At 39.5% G+C, this 22,428-nt stretch overlaps 1 protein-coding gene across 1 annotated transcript; it reads left to right on the forward strand.

The window, feature by feature from the left end:
* The first annotated feature begins 20,499 nt into the window (after positions 1-20,499).
* LOC149214820 (pentatricopeptide repeat-containing protein At1g11290, chloroplastic-like) lies at positions 20,500-22,172 on the forward strand. Its single transcript, XM_089389512.1, has 2 exons — positions 20,500-21,236; positions 21,290-22,172. Exons 1-2 carry the CDS (start codon positions 20,500-20,502, stop codon positions 22,170-22,172), a joined length of 1,620 nt encoding a protein of 539 aa, XP_089245638.1.
* Positions 22,173-22,428: the final 256 nt, after the last annotated feature.

The raw sequence follows: 22,428 nt of genomic DNA on the forward strand, positions 1-22,428 counted from the left end.
TCTCCAAAGATTCTATCATCTGGGTTGACTGGAGATTTGCAACTCATAACACAAATCTGATCTCTCCGTCATGATCCTTGTGATATTTTGAGACTTTTGAGTATAAAGTTGGTTGCATTCTGACTCTGGCGAATTTTAGCCTCCAAGGAATTTAGAAGATTCCCTCAAGATTCTTCATAGATTCTGCTCTACTGGGAATATGCAAATCTACTGCATAGATAGTGGTTCCTGATTTCACCATCGCATTCCCTGTAAAATTCTAGTTAAAATCACTGTAAACTTCATATCATTTTGACAAAATGAAAATTTACCTCCCCATGGAATCTTTCAAGCATCAAGGAATATTCTCTGCAAAAGATTCTCTATCTCAAAAAACGTGCCATCGTGGTTCTGCCTCTAGCTTGCAAATCATGGTTCCACTCCTAGCTCAGGGTTTCATAGTTCGGGTCCCGCCTTTGCAATAAAATATTAACATTTGTTGAAAAATGAGTCGGCTCCTCTTTGACGCATCTACGAAGGCGAGTTCAAATAGAAATTGGCGACAGAGTTGACCACATCTGGTTATTGGGCGCAGTGGTAAATGGGTGTGTTGTTTGAGGAGAGGTCGAGGGATGAAATCTTGTCCCTCCTTATTTAGCACGTGGTTTGTTATTGAATAGTTGGTGTGCTGTCCTTTTTTTTTGTTTTGATACATTGGTTGGGTCGCCCGTGGAGCAGGCCGGCCGTATGGCCGAGCGGGTTCGATTCCCACCGGCCCATACATGGTATGTGTTGTATGGAGCATAGGCCATGGGGCAGAGTTCCCAGTCAACCGAAGCCCGACCCCTCCCAATATATATATAAATGTTTGTTGAAGGTTGCGGTGGGGTTGCGGGGGTGGTGGCTTGTCACCTCTTTAATCAATTTTTTTTGTTATTCTTAAAATAAAATGAAAATTTTAAAATCACTGGAAAATAAGCATCATTGGGCAAACTAAGTAGGCCAGATTCTAGATATCGCTACCGGTGCAATTTGTAGGTCCATTAACCCTGCTGCTTGGCCAAGTCAACCCTGAACTTTGACTGGCCCTATCTCCTCCATATGGGCTCAGATTAGAGTTTCATTCGTGCCGTTGGAATCAGGGCGACGAGCAGTTTGACCTGATGCTAACGTTTTCAAAATTTGACCACTTTGAATTTTGACCATTTTTTAGCCCTCTTAGACTTCTGCATGTGTCTGAAGCCACCTAAATCAATCCTCCCCACTGAGGATTGTTTGGTCCTCCAAAAGCATGAAAATAATATGCAACTTCTTTGTACATAGTCTGCACCACAAGTGTCATAATAGGTCACCCTTCCTTCTCCTTCACCTTTGTTCTTCGAAGCCATAAGTGATGAGCCGACACCTGCATCCTCTGCAAACCTGTAGTATAACCTTTTTCAAATTAAATTCTTAATTTACATGACCAAATAATGACCCAAGCATCCCATGCTTTCCGCAAGTTTAGAACACATACTCTATGGTCAAGTTTACAACAAAATGGAAATAATACCCCAGCTATGAAAACAAGGCCAAAATATCATTTTTGCTTCAACAAGTGATGGAAAACACATCATCAATTTTACAATGTAAACTGCAACAAATGATCTACAAATAAAAGGCCAGGACAAGCTAACACATGTAGAAAAATCATCTCTCACTTATCAAAGTGAATGGGTCATCTCCCTATGGTGGCTTCACTTGTCGATCAACTTTTTCAACTAGTTTCTGCATGGACGTTTTGTTCGTAAGACGCTGCTCTAGATGGAGCCCCCAACATGTGGCTCTTTGGTGACCACCTCTGTTGCAATGACTAGATAAAGTATTCTTCCTCTAGATCTTCTTTACCTTCTTCTTTTCCTGTTGTGGAGAAGGCGTTTCATGCCTCATCCTCTTTCTTCCTACCATTCTCTTCGAGCACTCAGCGAACACATGGTTATGTAAACCACAAAATGTACATGTTTTTCAATGCAATGATTTATGTTCATCATTAACAACATGATTGTAATCAAAATGAACATTAGAATATTGAGACTGCTTATACCATTCATGGTTGTCTCTGGTGGAATTATGGTGATGAGAGTTTGCCTCAGCTCTTTCCCTGCAATGGGCACTTCCATGGGATGATGGTGATGTGTTCCCATCATTCTCTTTCCTCGACAATTTAACAATGTCTCGGAAACATATGACAGCTTTGAGCATTCTCCTTTGGTGTATCCCAAACCTGCAAATCGAGGTCTCTACACAACCTCCAATGGCTAAGTCATGCCTTGGCCATTAACACCAAGTCCTCCTCCTTTGTACCCCATCTGGGTAAGGAGTCTCATGGCAGTCCCTGTAATTGGTATCTCCACTTTTCCAATAGAAATAACATCATGTGAAGATGAATATAAATAAAACCAATATTGTTTACCTCAATTGTCGATTCTGAAACATGTGATGAGGGTTTCTCTAAGCCTTCATTGAGCTTCAACTCCTCCAAGGCCTCTGTCATGGATTGTAGCTAAAGCTACAATCTATCCTTCTCCTCTTTCTCTTCTTATAGAACCTCTGTAATTCAGCACGCTCTACTTGAAGACTCTAGTTGTTGCACTTCAATTATTTCAAGGCCTCTTCCGTGGCTCGCAACTAAAAATGCAATCGTTGCTTCTCCTCTTTCTCTTCTCATAGAAGCATCTTTAACTCAGCGTTATCTACTTGAAGCCTCAGGATGATCTCCTCATTCGAATAATGAGAAGATGATGAAGGTGATGAATGTTCACTAGAAGATGTGGATGGAGCATCATTCTCTTCTCTTTCTTTCTCCTCTTCCTCTATTCTATTCTCATAAGCTTTGTACATTATGTCCATCAGTTTGGACATCCTGAGAAAGGCCTCATACATTTCTTTGTCATCATCCATCACTGCAGATTCAGTCGTTCACACTCGCAATTCACATCAGCAAGAAGACTACTCTGATACCAAACTTGATCTGAGTTCCTTCAGCTACCGGAATCATCCAAGATCTTTTACTTCTGTGATGTTGTTAGAATTGCATTTAAAGAGAATAAAAGAACACATATGCATTCTTAAGCAAGAGGAAAAATGACAACGATCAGCAAGTCAAAACACGAGACGTTTGATAACATAGTTCGGTGTGGACTACGTCTCCAGGCCTGGTGTCAAGATGGTGGAGGTCGCTTCATATAATGCTGTAAATTATGATGATGTACATGGAAGACTCTTTGTCATATCAAGGACATACACCCTAAACCAAGAGTGGCTTGTCTCTCCACGAGACATTCCGCTTACAGGAATTCTCACTCAAGAAGGCTTCCTCTTAGCATGACAACTTAACATGATCTCACACAATGTGGCAATGAGTATCCCTTCAACATAGTTACACAGGGACCTTAACAATAATACATAGCAAGACAAGATAAATACATCTCACATAATGTGGAAAAAGAGATCCCACAACATAACATCAAGCAAGTATCTATAAACATAATACATCATCTTAGCAATTATGAAGGAAAACATGACATGACTAATTCATGTACCTTCACCTTCGAAGTTGGATGAAAAATGGAAGGTTCAGCTACAAAATATGATTGCACCATTGAATTTCTGTCATTGAGAGGTGTAAAATTGACTATCCATTTGTTAAATTTCGACATTGTCAAAATTTGGGCCTATAGGAATCTTTTAGATTCCCCATGATTCTCCAAAGATTCTGTCCTTTGGACTGACTGGAGATCTGCAAATCAGAAAAAAAAATTGATTTTTCCCTCATGATATTTGTGAGATTCTGAGATTTTTGAGTATAAGTTGGCTTCATTCTGACTCTAGCGAATTTCAGCCTCTAAGGAATCTAGAAGCTTCCCTCAAGATTCTTCAAATATTCTGCTCTGTTGGGAATCTACAAATATGTTGCTCAGATGGTGATTCCTGATTTCACCATTGTGTTCCCTACGAAATTCTGGTTAAAATGACTGTAAACTTCATATCATTCTGACAAAATGAAAATGTACCTCCCATGGAATCTTTCAGGCATCAAGGAATATTCTCTTTAAAAGATTCCATGTCTCGAAAAATGTGCCATCTTGGTTCCACCTCTGGCTTGAAAAACATGGTTCCACTCCATGCTCAAGGTTTTTCCTTTGCAATAAAGTATTAACATTTGTTGAAAAATGTGTTGGCTCCTCTTGGGTGCATCTGCGAAGGTGAGTTCAAATAGAAATTGGTGATGGGGTTTACCACATTCGACTGTTGGGCACAGTGGTAAATGGGCGCATTGTTTGAGGAGAGTTTGGGGGGATCAAATCCTGCCCCTCCTTATTTAGTACGCGGTTTTTTATTGAATAGTTGGTGTGTGGTCCTTTTTTTTGTTTTGATACGTTGGTTGGGTCGCCCGTGGTGTTGGGTGTGGAGCCTGATTATTTTATATATTCAAAGGTATCAGCGCATTGGACCCCAGTTCATAATGGGGTGACAATGCCACCTGTAAAATATTTGATACAGGGGGAATCCGGGGGGGAGGCGGTTACGACCTTTGGGAGCCCCCCAGTGGGGGGATCGGGGGCAGCGCCCCCGAAGCTAAAAATAGATATCAAATTGCCTTGTAAAATGTTGTAATTTCGTAGTCAATCTGGGTCGTTCATTAGGTGGAGATCTGATGGTAGAACTTATGTTTAATTTAGGGTTTTTTGCCCTAGAAGGCAACCCCTCGCTATATATGAGGGAATTGTATTGCGTTTATGTAGATTTGTATTCTGAGTGAGGAAGAGAGAGGAGATTGAGAGCGAAGAGGGAATTACAGCAGATCTGTTGTAGGTTGTATCTCTTCAGTTTGCTGGATAATGAAAAAGGAAGGACTGAATGTTTCTCTGTGGACGCAGCCCTAACTGGGTGAACCACGTATATGTATGTCTCTCTTTTTTTATGCATTTTCTGTGTTCATATTTCTGCAATATTTTATGTGTTCCATTGCTCTGTAATATATAATTTTCTAACAAAGGGTATTAATGTCGAAGGTCTATTTGGCTGATAAACTCGCAGGAGAGAAGGGTTCCTGGTTCGAGTGGGAGCAATGGCAGAAGATGGTAGGTTTTTGGTCGAAAAATTTAACGGCCAAAACTACCAGTTATGGAAGATGCAAATGAAAGATTATCTATATCAGAGAGATTTGTACCAACCATTGAGAAGAAAGGCAAAGAAGTCAACGAGTATGACAGACATAGAATGGGATATTCTCGACAGAAAGGCACTTGGAATAATAAAGATGTGCCTAGCGGTGTCAGTAGAATTTAATATTTCAAATGAAACGACAACAGAGGATTAAATGTCGACATTTGCCAAACTATATGAAAAACTCTTGGTCTCAAATAAGGTATTTATTATGAAGTGTTTATTTAATATGAAAATGTCAGAAGGTGGATCTGTTGCTGATCATTTAAACGAATTTAAGACAGTTACCAGTCAGTTAAGTTCTACGGGGGTAACTTTTGATGATGATGTTAGGGATCTGTTATTTCTGTGCTCATTGCCATAAAGTTGGAATTGTTTAGTTATGGCCATTAGTAACTCTATCTCTGGATCTAGTACTTTAAAGTTTGATAATGTTGTCGGTGCAATCCTTAACGAGGACATGCAATGAAAAAGATTTGGTGAAACATAAGGTAATGCTTTGACTGCAAAGACTAGGGGAAGAAAAATGGAAAGAGGAAAGAGCCCTGGATATCGTAGTAAGTCAAGAAAAGGCAGATCCAAGTCCAGATCAGGGATAGTGTGTTGGAAATGTGGGAAGAAAGGACACCTAAAGAAAAACTGCAAGTCTCGGAAGGGAAAAGAAGGAGACACACAGCAAGAAAATAATCATGAAGCGAATGTAATAGGTGATGTGTTGTAATATGCTTTGATTCTCTATTTAGAAAATATTATTGATGTCTGGGTGGTAGATTCAAGGGCCTCATTCCATGCCACACCTGATAGGAAACATTTTCATGATTATGTTCAAGAAGATTTTGGACAGGTTCGATTGGGTGATGACAAACCCTGTAAAATCATTGGAATGGGTACAGTTTTCATAGAACAACAGAATGGAAATCAATGGCTATTGAAGGAGGTAAGGCATGTTCCAGAGCTGAAGAAAAATCTTATTTCAACAGGGAAGTTGGGAGGTGAAGGCTATGTGAATACTTTTAGAGATAAAACCTGGGAGGTCACTAAAGGATCCCTGGTAATAGCAAAAGGAGAAAAGGTTGGTACATTGTATTTATGCAATGGTATTTCTAGCAAAAGGAGAAAAGGTTGGTACATTATATTTATGAAATGGTATTTCTAACTCTGTTAATGCTTTAACCTCTATAGGAGAAGATACGACATTGTGGCATCATAGGCTCGGGCACATGAGTGAGAAGGGGATGCAGATCCTTCACTCAAGAAATTTGTTGCCAGGTTTGAAGCATGTTGATTTAAAATTCTGTGAGGATTGGGTTTATGGAAAACAGAAGAGAGTCATATTCGTTAGAGTTGGGAAGGAAAAGAAGAGCGAAAAATTAGAGCTTGTGCATACAGATGTATGGGGACCTGCTCAGGTATCATCTCTCGTGGCTCTCGCTATTATGTTACTTTCATTGATGATGCAACTAGAAAAACATGGATTTATTGTATTCAAAATAAATCTGATGTATTTGATGCTTTTAAGAAATGGAAAGTTTTGGTTGAAAATGAGACAAGAAAAAGGTTGAAGTGTCTCAAATCAGACAATGGAGGTGACTATTGCAACAAAGAGTTTGATAGGTATTGTTCAAAGAATCGAATTCGCAGAGAGAATACAGTTCCAGGAACACCACAAAAAAAGGTGTGTCAGAAAGGATGAATAGGACAACCATGGAGCGTGCAAGGTGCATGAGATTACATGCAGGATTGCCTTTACAATTTTGGGCAGATGTTGTAGATATTGTTGTTTATCTAATAAACAGAGGGCCTTCAAGTTCCTTTGATGGTGGTATTCCAGAGGAGGCATGGACAGTTAAAAAGGTAAACTACTATTTTTTAAAAACCTTTGGTTGTGAAGCCTTTGTCCACATTAATAAAGAAAATAGAACAAAGCTTGAGGCAAAATCAAAGAAGTGTACTTTTAATGGATATGGTGTTAATGATTTTGGTTATCGCTTTTATGATTATGAAAAACAAAAAATCATTAGGAGCAGAGATGTTATATTCAATGAAAAGGTTTTGTATAAGGATCAACTGCAGGAAAATAAACAGGGAAAAGAAAATAGAGAATACACAATGCTTGATGAGATCACAGAAAAAGTGATGGTGCCTAAAATTCATAATGATCAACATCCAAAACAACAACCACAACAGAAACAAGCACCTTAAACACCTGAAAGTGGTGTTAGAATATCTACCAGGATAAGTAGACCCCCTGAACGATACTCTCCTTCATTATATTATGTATTGTTGACTGATTTTGGTGAACCAGAATGTTATGAAGAAGCAGTACAGGTAGAAACTAGGAATAAGTGGGAGCAAGCCATGAAATAAGAGATGGACTCCTTAGCACATAACCAGACTTGGGACTTAGTCAGGTTTCCTGCAGGTAAAACAACATTGCAGAATAATTGGGTTTACAAGTTGAAGGAAGAAGATGGAGGTAGAAAAAGGTATAAAGCTAGACTTGTGGTGAAAGGGTTTGCATAGAAAAAGGGTATATACTTTGATGAGATATTTTCTCCTTTTGTTAAAATGACTTCAATCATAACTATTTTAAGTCTAGTAGTGGCTGGAGATTTGCATCTTGCGCAGTTAGATGTAAAGACAACCTTTCTCCATGGGGATTTGGAGGAAGAGATATATATGCAATAGCCACAAGGATATGAGGTAAAAGGGAAGGAGAAACTAGTGTGCAAGTTGAAGAAGAGCTTGTATGGCTTAAAACAGGCTCCAAGGCAGTGGTATCTAAAATTTGACAGGTTTATGTCTGAACAAGGTTATACTAGATGTCACTCTGATCATCGTGTTTATCTCAAAAGGCAAAATGATGGCAGCTATATTATATTGTTATTTTATGTAGATGACATGCTTGTTGCAGGTTCTAACATGCAAGAAATAAATGTACTCAAAAGAAAATTGGAGAACTCATTTGCAATGAAGGATTTGGGTGTTGCAAAACAAATCCTCGGTATGAGAATAACTAAAGACAGGAAAAATCACAAATTAACATTGTCTCAAAGTGAGTACATAGAAAAGGTGTTGAAAAGGTTTAATATGCAAAATGCGAAACCAGTTAGTATACCTTTGGCTAGCCATTTCAAATTGAGTAAGGAGGAGTGTCCCAAGACTTAGGAAGAAATGGCTCACATGTCTAAAGATCCATATGCATCAGCAGTTGGAAGCTTAATGTATGCAATGGTCTGCACAAGGCATGATATTGCACATGCAGTGGGAGTTGTAAGCAGGTACATGAACAATCTAGGAAAAGAACATTGGATGGCAGTGAAGTGGATTCTCAGGTATTTGAGAGGTACCACAAATCAAGCATTATGCTTTGGTGGTTCAAACATTGCTCTACAGGGATATGTTGATGCAGATATGGCGGGTAATAGAGATAACATGAGGAGCACAACAAGGTATGTGTTTACTGTAGGTGGAACAACTGTCAGTTGGGTCTCAAAATTGCAAATTGTTGTTGCACTCTCAACAACAAAAGCGAAGTATGTTGCTGCTATAGAGGCTAGTAAAGAAATGATTTGGTTACATAGGTTTCTAGATGAATTGGGTAAGAAGCAGGAGTTGGGAAAGTTATATAGTGACAGCCAAAGTGCCATACATCTTGCAAAGGACTCTACGTTTCATTCCAAGACTAAACATATACAACTCACATACCATTTCATATTGTCAATGTTGGAAGATGGAAAGTTGAAGCTAGAAAAGATACACACTAGCCAGAATCATGCAGATATGTTAACAAAAGTTGTAACCAAGGAGAAACTGAGAATCTACTCAGTTTCAATTGGTCTTCAAGTATGATGAAGAAGATGAGAAACAACTAGGTCCAAAGTGGAGTCATTGTCTAACAAATGAACTAGCGGTGGAGTTGCTATAATTAGTCTACAAGCGAGAGATTGTTGGGTGTGGAGCCTGATTATCTTCTGTATTCAAAGGTATCGCTGCATTGCACCCCAGTTCGTAATGGGGCGGCAACGCCGCCGGTAAAATATTTGTTGCAGGGGGGGTTCAAGGGCAAGCGGTTGTGACCTTTGGGAGCCCCCCCCTGGCGGGGGGATAGGGGGCAACACCCATGAAGCTAAAAATAGATGTCAAATTGCCTTGTAAAATGTTGTAATTTCGTAGTCAATCTATGCCATTCATTAGGCGGAGATCTGACGGTAGAACTTAAGTTTAATTTATGGTTTTTTTCCCTACAAGGCAACCCCTCGCTATATATGAGGGAATTGTATTGTGTCTATGTAAATCTGTATTCTGAGTGAGGAAGGGAGAGGAGATTGAGAGTGAAGAGGGAATTACAACGGATCTGCTGTAGGTTGTATCTCTTTAGTTTGTTGGATAATGAAAAAGGAAGGATTGGTTGTTTCTCCGTGGACGTAGCCCAAACTGGCTGAACCACGTATATCTGTCTCTCTCTTGTTTTATGTGTTTATATTTCTGCAATATTTTATGTTTTTCATTGCTCTGTAATATATAATTTTCTAACACGTGGAGCGGGCCAACCGTGTGGCCAGGCTGGTTCGATTCCCATCGACCCATACATGGTATGTGTTGTATGGAGTGTGGGCCATGGGCCAGGGTTCCTGGTCAACCAGACCCTAACCCCTCCCACTATATATATAAATATTTGTTGAAGGTTGCGGTGGGGTGGTGGGGGTGGTGGCTCGCCACCTCCTTATTTTTTTTTTGTTACTCTTAAAATAAAATGAACATTTTAAAATCGCTAGAAAATAAGCTTCATTGGGAAAATTAATTAAGTCACAATTTTTCCTGCCCGGTGGCCAGATTCTAGTTACCACTGCTGGTTCAATTTATAGGTCCATTAACCCTACCACTTGGCCAAGTCAACCTTGAACTTTGACTTGCCCTATCTCCTCCATACGAGCTTGGATTCGAGTTGCGTTCACACCGTTGGAATCAGGACGATCTTGGATTCGAGTGTCGTTCACATCGTTGGAATCAGGACGAAGAGCTCTTCGATTTGATGCTAATTTTGTCGTAATTTGACCACTTTGAATTTTGACCATTTCTGAGCCCTCTTGGACTTTTGCATGTGTCTAGAACCACCTATATCACCAACAATTTCCCTAAGAAGAAGGTTACACCAAAGGTGTTTTTCCTGTCATCAAGACTGTCAACCCAACATGCATCAGTGTAGGCCTTCAACTTAAATTATTTGATCTTAGTATACCACATACCATATTATGTTGTTCCTTGAAAATATTTGAAAATTCTTTTGATAGCAACAACATGAATTTCAAACGGGAAACCCTGAAATATGGCCACAAGACCCACAACTTACATGATGTTTGGCCTCAAAGCTCTAAGATACAACAAGCTTCCTATCATGGATCTGTATTAAGTCTGATTTACCAGCAGTGTCCCATCTTCTTTGCACAATTTGCAGCTTGTAGTCATAAGTGTGCTCAATGGCTTGGAGTATTTTAGCCCAAATTTCTTCAGAGTTTCCTTGAGATATTTGCATTGAGATATAAACATTCCTTATGGAGACTGAGAGATTTGAAAACCCAGGAAGAAGGACAACTCTCTGATCATGGACATTTTGAGCTCGATCTGCATACATTTTTCGAATTGATGCCCTAATTGTTCCATGTCACTGCCAAAGATTATATCATCCACATACACTACTACAATTAGTAGATGGTCACCTTCAGACTTTACATATAAATTTTTGTCAATTGTACCTTTCTTAAAGCCTTGTTGCTAAAGGTATTTATCCAGCCTTTTATACCAAGCTCTGGGAGCCTGTTTCAATCCATATAGAGCCTTCTTCAATTTGCATATGAACCCTTCATTTGTGGTGAGTATAAATCCTTCCGGCTACTCAATGTAAACTAATTCTTCCAAATTTCCATTGAGAAATTCATACTTCACATCCATCTGATATACCTTGATATTTTTATGGGATGCAAGAGAAAGAAATATTTTGGTAGCTTCCATTCGTGCTACTAGTGGAAAGGTTTCCCGAAATATACTCCTTCTATTTGGGCATACCCTTTGCAGACCAATCAAGCTTTGTTGCTGATTACTTGACCCTACTCGTTCAGCTTGTTTTTGAAAACCCTTTTGGTTCCAATAACATTTTTCTCTCTAGGTCTTGGAACAAGCCCCAAGTGTCATTATTTTCAATCTGGTCAAGTTCTTCATTCATAGCTTTCACCTAGAACTTGTCTTCACTTGCTTGGATGAGATTCTTGGGTTCAATCTGCGGTAACAATGCTAGACTTGCATAACTTGTATTTCCAACAAGTTTTCTCCTAGTTTGGACACCATGTCTTTGATGTCCAAGTATCTGATTCTCATGATGTTATTTTTGTACATACCTGGAGGGTGTCTTTGGCCTTGGAGTTGTGCCTTCTTCCTCAATTGCACTATCTGAATCGGTTTCTTCTAGATCTGCGGACCTCATATATGAATTTTCTTCATCATCTCAGTTTATATTTCTTTTAGAGGATTGATGTTGTGAATCTATTTCATCTACTATCACATCAATACAATCCTAAATCTTATTTGTAGGCTTGTTGTAACACTTATATCCTTTACTTCGAGGAGAGTGCCCGAGCATTATTCCTCTGTCAATGCGAGAGTCAAACCTTCTAGTATTCTTATCATTTCTTTTGATGGAGCACTTGCTCTTGAACACCTTGAGGTGTTTAATTGATGCGGGTCTTCCCTTCCATAATTCACAAGGAGTTTTATTACTATTTGGTCTGAGTTGAGTTCTATTTGACAGATATACTATTGCCTATGTTGCTTCTCCCCGAAAGATGTGAGACACATATGCTTCATCCAACATTTCTCTGGCCATTTCCTGGATTGTTTTGTTCTTCCTCTCAACACTCCATTTTGCTCTGGATTTCTAGCCACTGAGTACTGCATCCTGATACCGTGCTCTTCACAGAATTCTTCAAACCCTCTTTAGGTGAACTCTCCTCCTCTGTATGATCTTAAGAATTTTATCTTTAAGTCCTTCTCATTTTTTACTTGAGCTTTAAATTTTTTAAAATGCTTAAATGCTTCCGACTTTTCTTTTAAGAGCACAATCCAAGTGGCCCTGGTAAAATCATTAATGAGCAGCATGAAATACCTTTCTCCTTTTTAGGTTTTTTCTGTAGTTGGGCCACAAATATCTGTGTGAATGAGCTGGATGAGGGGAACTATTTTGACTTGAAATGAGTCCTAGTATGCTTTCCAAACTGTCATGACTTGCAGATTGAGTTATTAAGCCTTAACAGTCTTGGTAATCCTCTCACATCTCCCATCTTTCTAACTTTGATCAAACTATCAAAATTCATATGCCCAAGCCTCTTACGCCACAACCGTGCTTCATTCATTTTCTTAAATAACAGTTAACCCTGAAATCATCAAACACATATACCTTATTGTGGGTTTTGATTTCTTTTCCCACTAACTTTCCATTCTTCATGTTGCAGATCTCACATTCTTTGGATCGAAAGGTCACATCATAGCCATTATCATACATTTGGCTAACACTAAGAATATTGTGCTTGAGACCTTCCACATACAACACATTTTGTTCTTTTATTTTTTGATCGAGACTGACTATGCCTTTACCCTTGATTCTTGTTGGAGCATTGTTTCCAAAGGTGACATTGTTTCCACCATCCTTTTCTTTTAGCAACAAAAATTTGTGTTTATCCCCAGTCAAATGTTTGGAATAACCACTATCCACATACCATTTTCTTTTTATTGATAATGAGTTGATAAAGCAAGTCCACACTGCATGCTCTTTTTAGTCTTTCATTTCCAGCTCCCCTTATCCTTTTGGATAGCTTGTTGTCTAATATTTTAGGACTTGAATAGGTATTCAAACCTGCTTCTACACTCACTTGCTTTGTGCCCAACATTATTGCATTTGAAGCATTCTACTTCGCTTAGCAAAGGAGAGAAGACATTTTGATCTCTGAGAGAAGAGTTTTGAGATCTAAAATTCTGATATTTATTATATCTAGGATTTTCATCTCTTTCAACTTTGATCCTTCTACAATCAACATCTTTATGTCCAAAGATATGACACTTATAACAATGACCATAAAATAAATAGGCATTCCTATTGTTGGAAGTCTTATGAGATTGTGCATGAAGGTACCTTGGTTGTCTGGCTGATTGATTCATTCTCCATTGATGGTCTCCTCTTTTCCCTACTTCTCTTTTGTCTTCATTGATTCTACCTTGATGCTTCTTCACATAGCTTTGTGGTTCTTCGAATCCTACGGACCTGAAGTTGATCTTCTCCATACATGATTCCCATGTCTTTGAGTATCCCATATTTGTTTTGATTCCTGAGGGCCTTTGGCTATTTAGAATCTGATCTATTTTCCTTGTGCCTTTTGCAAATTTTTCATTCAAATCCTTCTCGGTCTTTATTCCCTCAAGATGAGTTCTTAGAGACAACCTATGCTTCAAGACTTTGACAGTTCTCTTCCCATTCTTGGATCAAGTCTTGAAGAACCTCTTCCTTTCATTTAGCCTCTTCGAGTTTAACGTTCAAAGTTAGAATATCATATTTGTGCGCCTTTGAGATCGTTTCCTTCCTTAACTTGAGCAGCTCTTGTTTTAATTGTTTATTCTCTTCTTCTAGTTTCTCACATGTTCCTTCTTCTAGGCCCATTTATAATTCAAATATCGACAACTCAATCTTACTGCAACTCAAGCTGTGTGGTTGTTGGTTATTCTAGTCCCCAAGTCCAAAACAAAATTTATAAATGGATTAAGCATCATCAAAAAACCGCTTTCTTCCACTTTCTACTTCCATCGGAGCGGTTGTTGTTTTTTATCGTTTAATAATATGTGAGATAAAATTAAATAATAAAAAATTAAGAAATTTCATCTTTTAAATATTTAATAGATTTCGGTTTAAGATAAAATCAAGTTTATTTTGATTACGATAAATCTTAAATTATTTTCAAATTAAAAGTAACTTATTATTATAATATTGTGATCAAATCAATTTATAAAATTTAAATAGTTATAATATTTATTAATAGTTGTAATAATATATCATGTTAACTAGGAGGATAATGATGATGGTTACATTTTGTTTAGATTAAATTTAGTTTATCCCTTTGGTAAGGAAATTGCTTCTTTTTTTTCAAATTCTATTTCTCTATTTAAAAATTCATGTTCCCCAATTATCGAGATTTGATAAGGAAAACAAAATTAGAAAAGTCGGAATTACAATTTTGAAACTAAAATTTAATGTAGCTTGCAAAAATACATGAACACCACGATACAAAAAGTTGTGAAAAGACAAAAGGCTCACATTTTAGATATAATTTTCCAATGCCACCCATGAGAAGCACGAAAGTTCTTGAACCAAATGGCTCCGTAGATGACACATTAAAAGAAAAAGTGAAATTGTTATATAATATTTTGGAAAAGAAACAATATGACACAATAATACTTTTGACTAATTTTTTGACACATTACATTTAACGGAAACTAAGTACATCGTAACAATACAAAGTAAATTAGTAGCTAAATTAAACTAAACAGCGAAGAATGCTAGACTAACTATACACCCTTGTTAATATTCATAGATTAAATTAATATTAAAACTTTTAATTTTAAATAATTTAAATTGAAAGATAACATTTTCTCGAATTTCGAGAAGTTTTCCGAACCGAACTTCGTGAAATTTTAGAGGAGAGCGCTGACAGTTGGCACAACTAAATTTATCCACACTCGAATCTTCGCACATTCTCCACGTTGAAAATCAAGAGCTCTGAAATTTAGATTATGGTTCATTTAAATTGGAGTAGTCAAACAAGGCAGAGGAATTGCCCGGTTTTCGTTGCCACCCAGAAAAATGTCCGGCTCCGGCCGTTGGCAATTCTTCTTCCCTTCGCCACCCTCCGCGAGCTCTGCCACCCTTCGCCACCTTTCTGCATTAAATTCGTGGTCTGACAGAATTTCCCGATTTCCATCGCATTCTTGCCACGGAGAGTTAATGCAAGTTTCAATTCGAATTTTCTGCAAACCACAAGCTGCTCCCTGACCAATTCGACTTGGCACTCCCTTGTGTAGGTTTTAACCCCGTACAAAAATTACCTGCATACGAATTCTAAAACACATAAAATAAGCAATGCGAGAGCATAACACATAAAACACATATACACAGAGATTTTCCCCTGGATCCCAAAATTGGGACTACCAGCTTGATTTTTCATTATATTCCTTTCAATGTTACAATACATATTTATACATGCTGAAGCATCCAATTCCATGGACAGAAAAACCATCGCGTCCAAAACCATGGATTGAAAACCATCACGTCCAAAAACATGTGCGAAAATCATGCACAAAACCATAGGTGGGTCCACCCAACCTAACATAGGGTCCAAAACCAAAATTTTCCGGCCCGCTACCCTGGACCCTATAAAGTGGGGTTGCGGGTGCCCCTCAAACCCCTTGTGACCTCCCCCCCTCTAACCCCCGGTTTACTACGTGGGCTAGTTGTGGAAAGAATATAACACAACCCAACATTCTCCCACTTGTTGTTTTCTTTCCACAGGGGGCCACAAGAGAGTTTAGTCATTTATCCAGCCTTGCAACGCCCATTGTTTCTCTACACCAAGAGAACTTCTCAGAGCTCACAGATTTTTTCAATGCATCTACAATATTCTTCAAAGTGTCCACCTTTACTAGCAACACCTTTTTGTCTTCTATCATATCCCTCACAAAGTGATATTGAACATCAATGTGCTTTGTCTTTGAATGATATGCAAGGTTCTTTGCCAAGAAAATTGCACTTTGGCTATCACAGTCTATCCTTATAGCTTCCTGTACTAACCCCATATTTGAACACAATCTCTGCAACCAAACTGCTTCCTTGCTTGCATGAGTGTTTGCCATGTATTCTACCTCTGTAGTTGATAGTGCCACTACAAATTGTTTCTTACTCATCCCACTTACTGCACCTCCAAATAGGTTAAACACATACCCACTTGTAGATCTTCTCTGATCCAGATCTCCAGCCCAGTCTGCATCAACAAAGCCATGAATATCCAACACTCTTTCCAATCCCAGTCTTCCTTGGTAGCACAAACCATAATCACTAGTGCCACGCAAATACCTGAAAACCCGCTTCACTACTGTTCAATGCTCCTTTCCTAGTTTTAACATAAACCTGCTCAATACTCCCATTGCATGTGCAATTTCTGGTCTAGTACAGACCATTGCATACATCAGGCTACTGACTGCACTTGCATATGGAACACGAGACATGTCCTCTTCCTCTTCTTGTGTCTTGGGACACTGTTTAACAGATACCCTCACACCTACAAGAATAGGAACCTTCATCGATTTACTATCCTGCATATTAAACCTCTGCAGTATTGTCTCGACATACTTCCTCTGGTTTAACCAGAGCTTCCTCTTTGCCCGATCTCTTTTAATTTCCATGCCCAAAATATAGTTTGCAGCACAAAGATCTTTCATGTCGAATTTGGAGGACGATTGGGTCTTCAAATCCTGGATAATTTCTTTGTCATTTCCAACTAGCAACATATCATCCACATACAAGACCAGATAAATAACACGGTCACCAATTAATTTAAAATACATACAGTGATATGCTTTGCTTCTGGTGAAGCCAAGTCCCCGTATAAATGTATCAAATTTCTGATACCACATCCTTGGTGACTGTTTTAACCCATACACAGACTTATTTAACTTGCATACCAATTCTTTCTTACCCTTCACTGCAAAGCCTTCAGGTTGATTCATGTAGATCTCCTCTTCCAAATCCCCATGAAGAAATGTTGTCTTCACATCCATCTGTTCTACCTCAAAATCAAAAGCAGCAGCAACAGATAAAAGTAATATAATAGAAGTTACTTGGCAACAAGAGAAAAAATATCACCAAAATCAATTCTCGGCACCTGGGAATAAACTTTTTCTACCAATCGAGCTTTGTATTTCTCCACTTTTCCTTCTACATTTGTCTTCTTTTTTAACAACCATTTGTTGCCAATGTGTTTCCTTCCAGCCGAAAAGTCCACCAGATCCCAAGCCTCATTTTTTTCAAAGATGCCATTTCATCAACCATGGTCTCTTTCCAGAGTTTTCCATCCTCTGAATCCACTACTTCCTTCACAGTTTTGGGATCATCATCAGTAACAGACAAAGCAAAATTTGAACAGAAAGTAGATGGACTATACCTTTCTAGTTGCCTTCTTTCTCGAACTAATCTTCTCACAGCCGGAGCTTGTGGCTCTTCATCTTCTGATTCCTCCTAAGTTGTAGAGTCTGATTCTTCCTTCTTTAGCTCAAACTCTATCTTCTCAAGTTCCTTTGGTTGGACTTCATGTTTAATAACATCTTTCACCTCTCTAAACACCACATCTCGACTGTACACAACCTTCCTTATTAGTGGGTTCCAAAGCTTATAACCCTTTAAACCATCCTTATACCCAATAAAGATGCACTTTTCAGATTTACTATCCAACTTGGTTCGTTTCTCCTTTGGAACATGTACATATGCATCACATCCAAATACCCTTAGATGTGAAAGAGAGGGTTTCTTACCAGTCCATACCTCTTGTGGAGTCTTATCCTCCAACGCCGATGAAGGTGACCTGTTGACCAGGTAACATGCAGTATCCACTGCCTCTGCTCAGAATTCCTGTCCTAATCCGGCACCACTGAGCATGCTTCTTGCCCTTTCCGTCAATGTCTTGTTCATTCCTTCTGCAACTCCATTTTGCTGAGGTGTATATGGAGTAGTCATTTGTCGTGCTATACCACACTTCTTACAGAATTCTTCAAATTCCTTGCTGCAAAACTCTCCACCATTATCTGCCCTCAACACCTTTATCTTCTTCTCTGTTTGATTTTCCACGAAAGCCTTAAATTCTTTAAACCTGTCAAAGACTTCAGATTTATTCTTAAGGAAATATATCCATGTATTCCTTGAGAAGTCATCTATAAATGATACATAGTACACATACTTACCCAGTGATGGAACCTTCACAGGTCCAAACACATCACTGTGCACAAGCTCTAATATCAGTTTTGCCCTCTTACTACCAGAGGGGAAACCCACCCGATTCTACTTCCCATATACACAATTTTCACAGAGAGAGCTATTACTCATACCTTCTACCATACCTTTACCATGAAGTATTCGAAGGCCCTTCTCTCCAATATGTCCAAGCCTTTGATGCCACAGCATGGTCTTTTCTCCAGAGACCGCTAGATTTCTTGCTCCACTTTCAGGAACCATAGAACTGTTGCACCCATCAATAACAGTGCTACCTTGCAGCTTGTACAGAGTTCCAATCTGAACTCCCCGCTTCAATACCAGTTCTCCTCGAACCATTTTGCGGGTATCCTTCTTGAACACTGTTTTTACACCTGCATCATCCACCTTGCTTACAGAAATCAAATTTCTGGCTAATGCAGGAATATGTAGAACACCTGGAAGCGTTCTGACCCTTCCACCTTGCAACTTCAACTTTACTTTTCCGTGACCAATGATTCTAGCCTTCCTATCATCCCCCAAGAAGACATCACCACCACCATATTTCTCATACTCGCAGAACCACTTTCTATGGGGAGTGAAGTGAAAGGATGCACCTGAGTCAATCAACCATGCCTCATGGTCTACATGTGTTATGGAAGAAGCCAAGTACACATCCCCACCTTCATCTGAGGTGGTTTTCACCTCTGCAGAAGGAGCCTCATCAGATCCCTTTCTTTTGTCAGGAGATTTAGATTTACAGTCCCTTTTAAAGTGGCCTTCCTTTCCGCATTTCCAGCACACCACCTTTACAGGTTTTCCTGGAGATTTAGTTCTCCCTCTAGATTTAGATCTCCCACTCGATGACTTATTTTTGTTTCTGTTCTGCGACCGTCCTCATATAGACAAGGCATCACCATTCTGGCTCTCCATATTTTTTCATCTCATCTCCTCCGTCAGCAAGGCTGAGACTATTTCATAAAACTGCAAGGCAATTGCATTGATACCTATTGCAATAACCAGATTATCCCATGAATTTGGTAGAGAACACAATAAACTGATGCACTTATCTTCATCTGAAATTTTAATATCAACATATGCTAACTGACTTACCACAGTATTAAATGCATTTAGATGCTCTTTCACCGAGTCTCCATCTTTCATCCTCAGGTTATACAGCTTTTTCCGTAGGAACAGTTTATTCACTAGAGACTTAGATTGGTACAAAGTCCCTAACTTGTCCCACCAAGCCTTCGTCGTAGCTTCCCCTGATACATTCAACAATACTGAATCTGAGTCACACAATCGTATTGTGTTCTTTGCCTTCCAATCCAACTTCTTCCATTCTTCATCAGACACTTCCGTTGGTTTAGTACCCGGATCTACCGCGATCCACTGATCTTTATCCACCAACAAATCCTCCATCTTGAGTTTCCACAACTCAAAACTCTGACCATTAAATTTCTCGATCGCTATCTTTCCACTGCATGCCATCTTCTTTCACCACCTAAATCGATTTCATAGATCTCTCACTGAACAGGGTCTACCATAGGCCCGAGCGAAACCCCTCAGCAACAAAGGCATCCCTTGAAGCCAAAACAACTCTGATACCAAATGTAGGTTTTAACCCTGTACATAAGTTACCTGCATACGAATTCTAAAACACATAAAATAAACAATGTGAGAACATAACACATATACACAGAGATTTTCCCTTGGATCCCAAAACGGGGACTACTAGCTTGATTTTTCATTATATTCCTTTCAATGTTACAATACATATTTATACATGCCGAAGCATCCAATTCCATGGACCGAAAAACCATTGCGTCCAAAACCATGGACCAAAAACCATCGCATCCGAAAACATGTGCGAAAATCATGCACAAAACCATAGGTGGGTCCGCCCAACCTAACATAGGGTCCAAAACCAAAATTTTTCAGGGTGCTGCCCCGGACCCCATAAAGTGGGGTTACAGGTGCCTGTCAAACCCCCTGTGACATACCCCCCTCTAACCCCCGGTTAACTACGTGGACTAGTCATGGAAAGAATATAACACAACCCAACACCTTGCAGCTCACCAGAAAATTCCTCTGCTTTGTTAGACTACTTCCTTTTCATTACCAACATATCTCTGATCCTCTTCTCCCAGATGAAGCAACGGGCATCATTGCTTGTGGGCAGATAGCTTCACCCTCATATTTTTAAAACAATAAACACTCCTAAATCACTTGCCTCTACAAAGGCTGTAACTGTAATGGATGACCTGGATGTGGGAACACTTTACCAACAAGGTCGATGGAAGGAGGCGCTACTCATATTGCAAGTTAAAGACATAAGCGTAGAGAGATGGAATTACATTTATATGTTGCAGGGCTGCATTGAAAGGAAGGTTTTATCAGAGGGAAAACGAATCCACGCTCACATGAACCAGAGGGGGGAATTCATGGCAGACACGTTTCTGTCAAACACACTTTTGAACATGTATATCAAATGCGAGAGCGTGGTGGATGCTCGCAGAATTTTTGATCAAATGGAAGAGCGGGAATGGGATGCATGTTCTTGGACTACCATGATCGCAGCTTACTCGAGGCACAGGCCTGCACAGGAAGCACTGGCGCTCTTCCACCAAATGAATGGGCAGGGCGCTCGGCCGAATCAATTCACATTTTACAATTTTCTTCCCACATGTGCCAACCTGGGGTATCTGGAGCAGGGTATAGAGATTCATTATGAGATAATAAGAAGCGGAATTCAATCTGATGTTGTTGTGGCAAATTCCCTTCTGGACATGTATGCCAAATGCGGCTGTTTAGAGAAAGCCCGCGAATTGTTTGACAAAATGCGTCAAATAACTGTGGTGTCTTGGAATGCAATGGCTGCAGGATATGCACAGAATGCACTGGTTGACGAAGCCCACGATCTCTTTAAGCAGATGCCGTGTCGAGATTTGGTATCTTGGAATACCATGATGGTGGTCTTTGTGCAGAATGGGTTCGTTTATGAGGCTCTAGGACTCTTTAAAGAAATGCGTCAACCGGATGTAGTTTCATGGAATACGATGATCATGGGATTTGCGCAGATTGGCTTGTTGATGAGTCTTTCAAGCTTTTTAAGAGTATGTATTGGCCAAACATTGTTTCATGGAATGCCATGCTCGTAGGGTTTGCGCAGAACGGGTTTATTGATGAAGCCTACATGCTATTTCGGAAGATGCCTCACAAGAAAGTATTATCGTGGACAACGATGATGGCGGGATTTGTGCAGAATGGGCACAACGAAGAAGCTTTGAGGCTCTTTCATCAAACGAAATTGGTCCGGGTAAAGTCGGACTCTATGGCCTTCACTAGTATTCTTCCAACGTGTGCTAACTTTGGGGTTCTGGGACAGAGCATGGAAATACATGAGAAGATAATTAGGACTGGTTTCCAGTCTCACTTAGTGGTAGTGAATGCTCTCATTAACATGTATGCCAAATGTGGTAACCTTTGGAAGGCACGTGAACTATTCGACAATATGCATGAACGAAATGTGGTTACGTGGTCAACAATAGTTGTAGGATATGCCATCAATGGCTTTGGAAGGGAGGCCCTCAAACTCTTTGAGGAGATGTTACATTATGGCATAGGCCTAAATTCTGTTACCTTAGTCGAGGTATTGTCTGCTTGCAGCCATGCAAGTCTAGTGGATGAGGGCTATGGATACTTCAATCGCATGAGCAATCACTATTATATAACACCTTCAATTGAACACTGCGGATGCATTGTTGACCTTCTCGGACGCGCTGGGCATCTTGATGAAGTGCTAGAATTGATCGAGAAAATGCCAATAGAACTTGATGCTTTTGTTTGGAGTTGTTTGCTCGGTGCTTGTAGCATTCATAACAATATAGAGGTGGCAGAATGGGCAGCACAACACATTTTAAACTAGACCCTTTGAATTCAGCACTTTATGTGCTACTTTCAAACATTTATGTTGCTACTAGCAGGTGGGCAGACATGAGAAAGGTACGTGTTGATGCCTTGAAAATCGCTGCAACAACATTAGGGGATAACCACCCGATCCGGACCTTAATGCAGCTCCTTTTCCATTTGGTGTGGTGGCTCCGACTGGTTTAACTAGGTCCAGTTACCTTCTCCCTATTGCTATTGGTTTATAATGTATCTTTAACTACCAATAGACAGGG

Source organism: Pinus tabuliformis, chromosome 1_1, assembly GCF_031772625.1.
Source record: "Pinus tabuliformis cultivar Carrire ecotype Pingquan chromosome 1_1, CPIR1, whole genome shotgun sequence".
In the NCBI taxonomy this organism is placed as follows: Eukaryota; Viridiplantae; Streptophyta; class Pinopsida; order Pinales; family Pinaceae; genus Pinus; species Pinus tabuliformis.

Coding starts and splice junctions, on each gene's coding strand:
- LOC149214820 (XM_089389512.1), top strand. CDS start 20,500: ATGGATGACCTGGATGTGGGAACACTTTACCAACAAGGTCGATGGAAG. Junction 21,237..21,289: donor GTGGTCTTTGTGCAGAATGG/GTTCGTTTATGA, acceptor AACCGGATGTAG/TTTCATGGAATACGATGATC.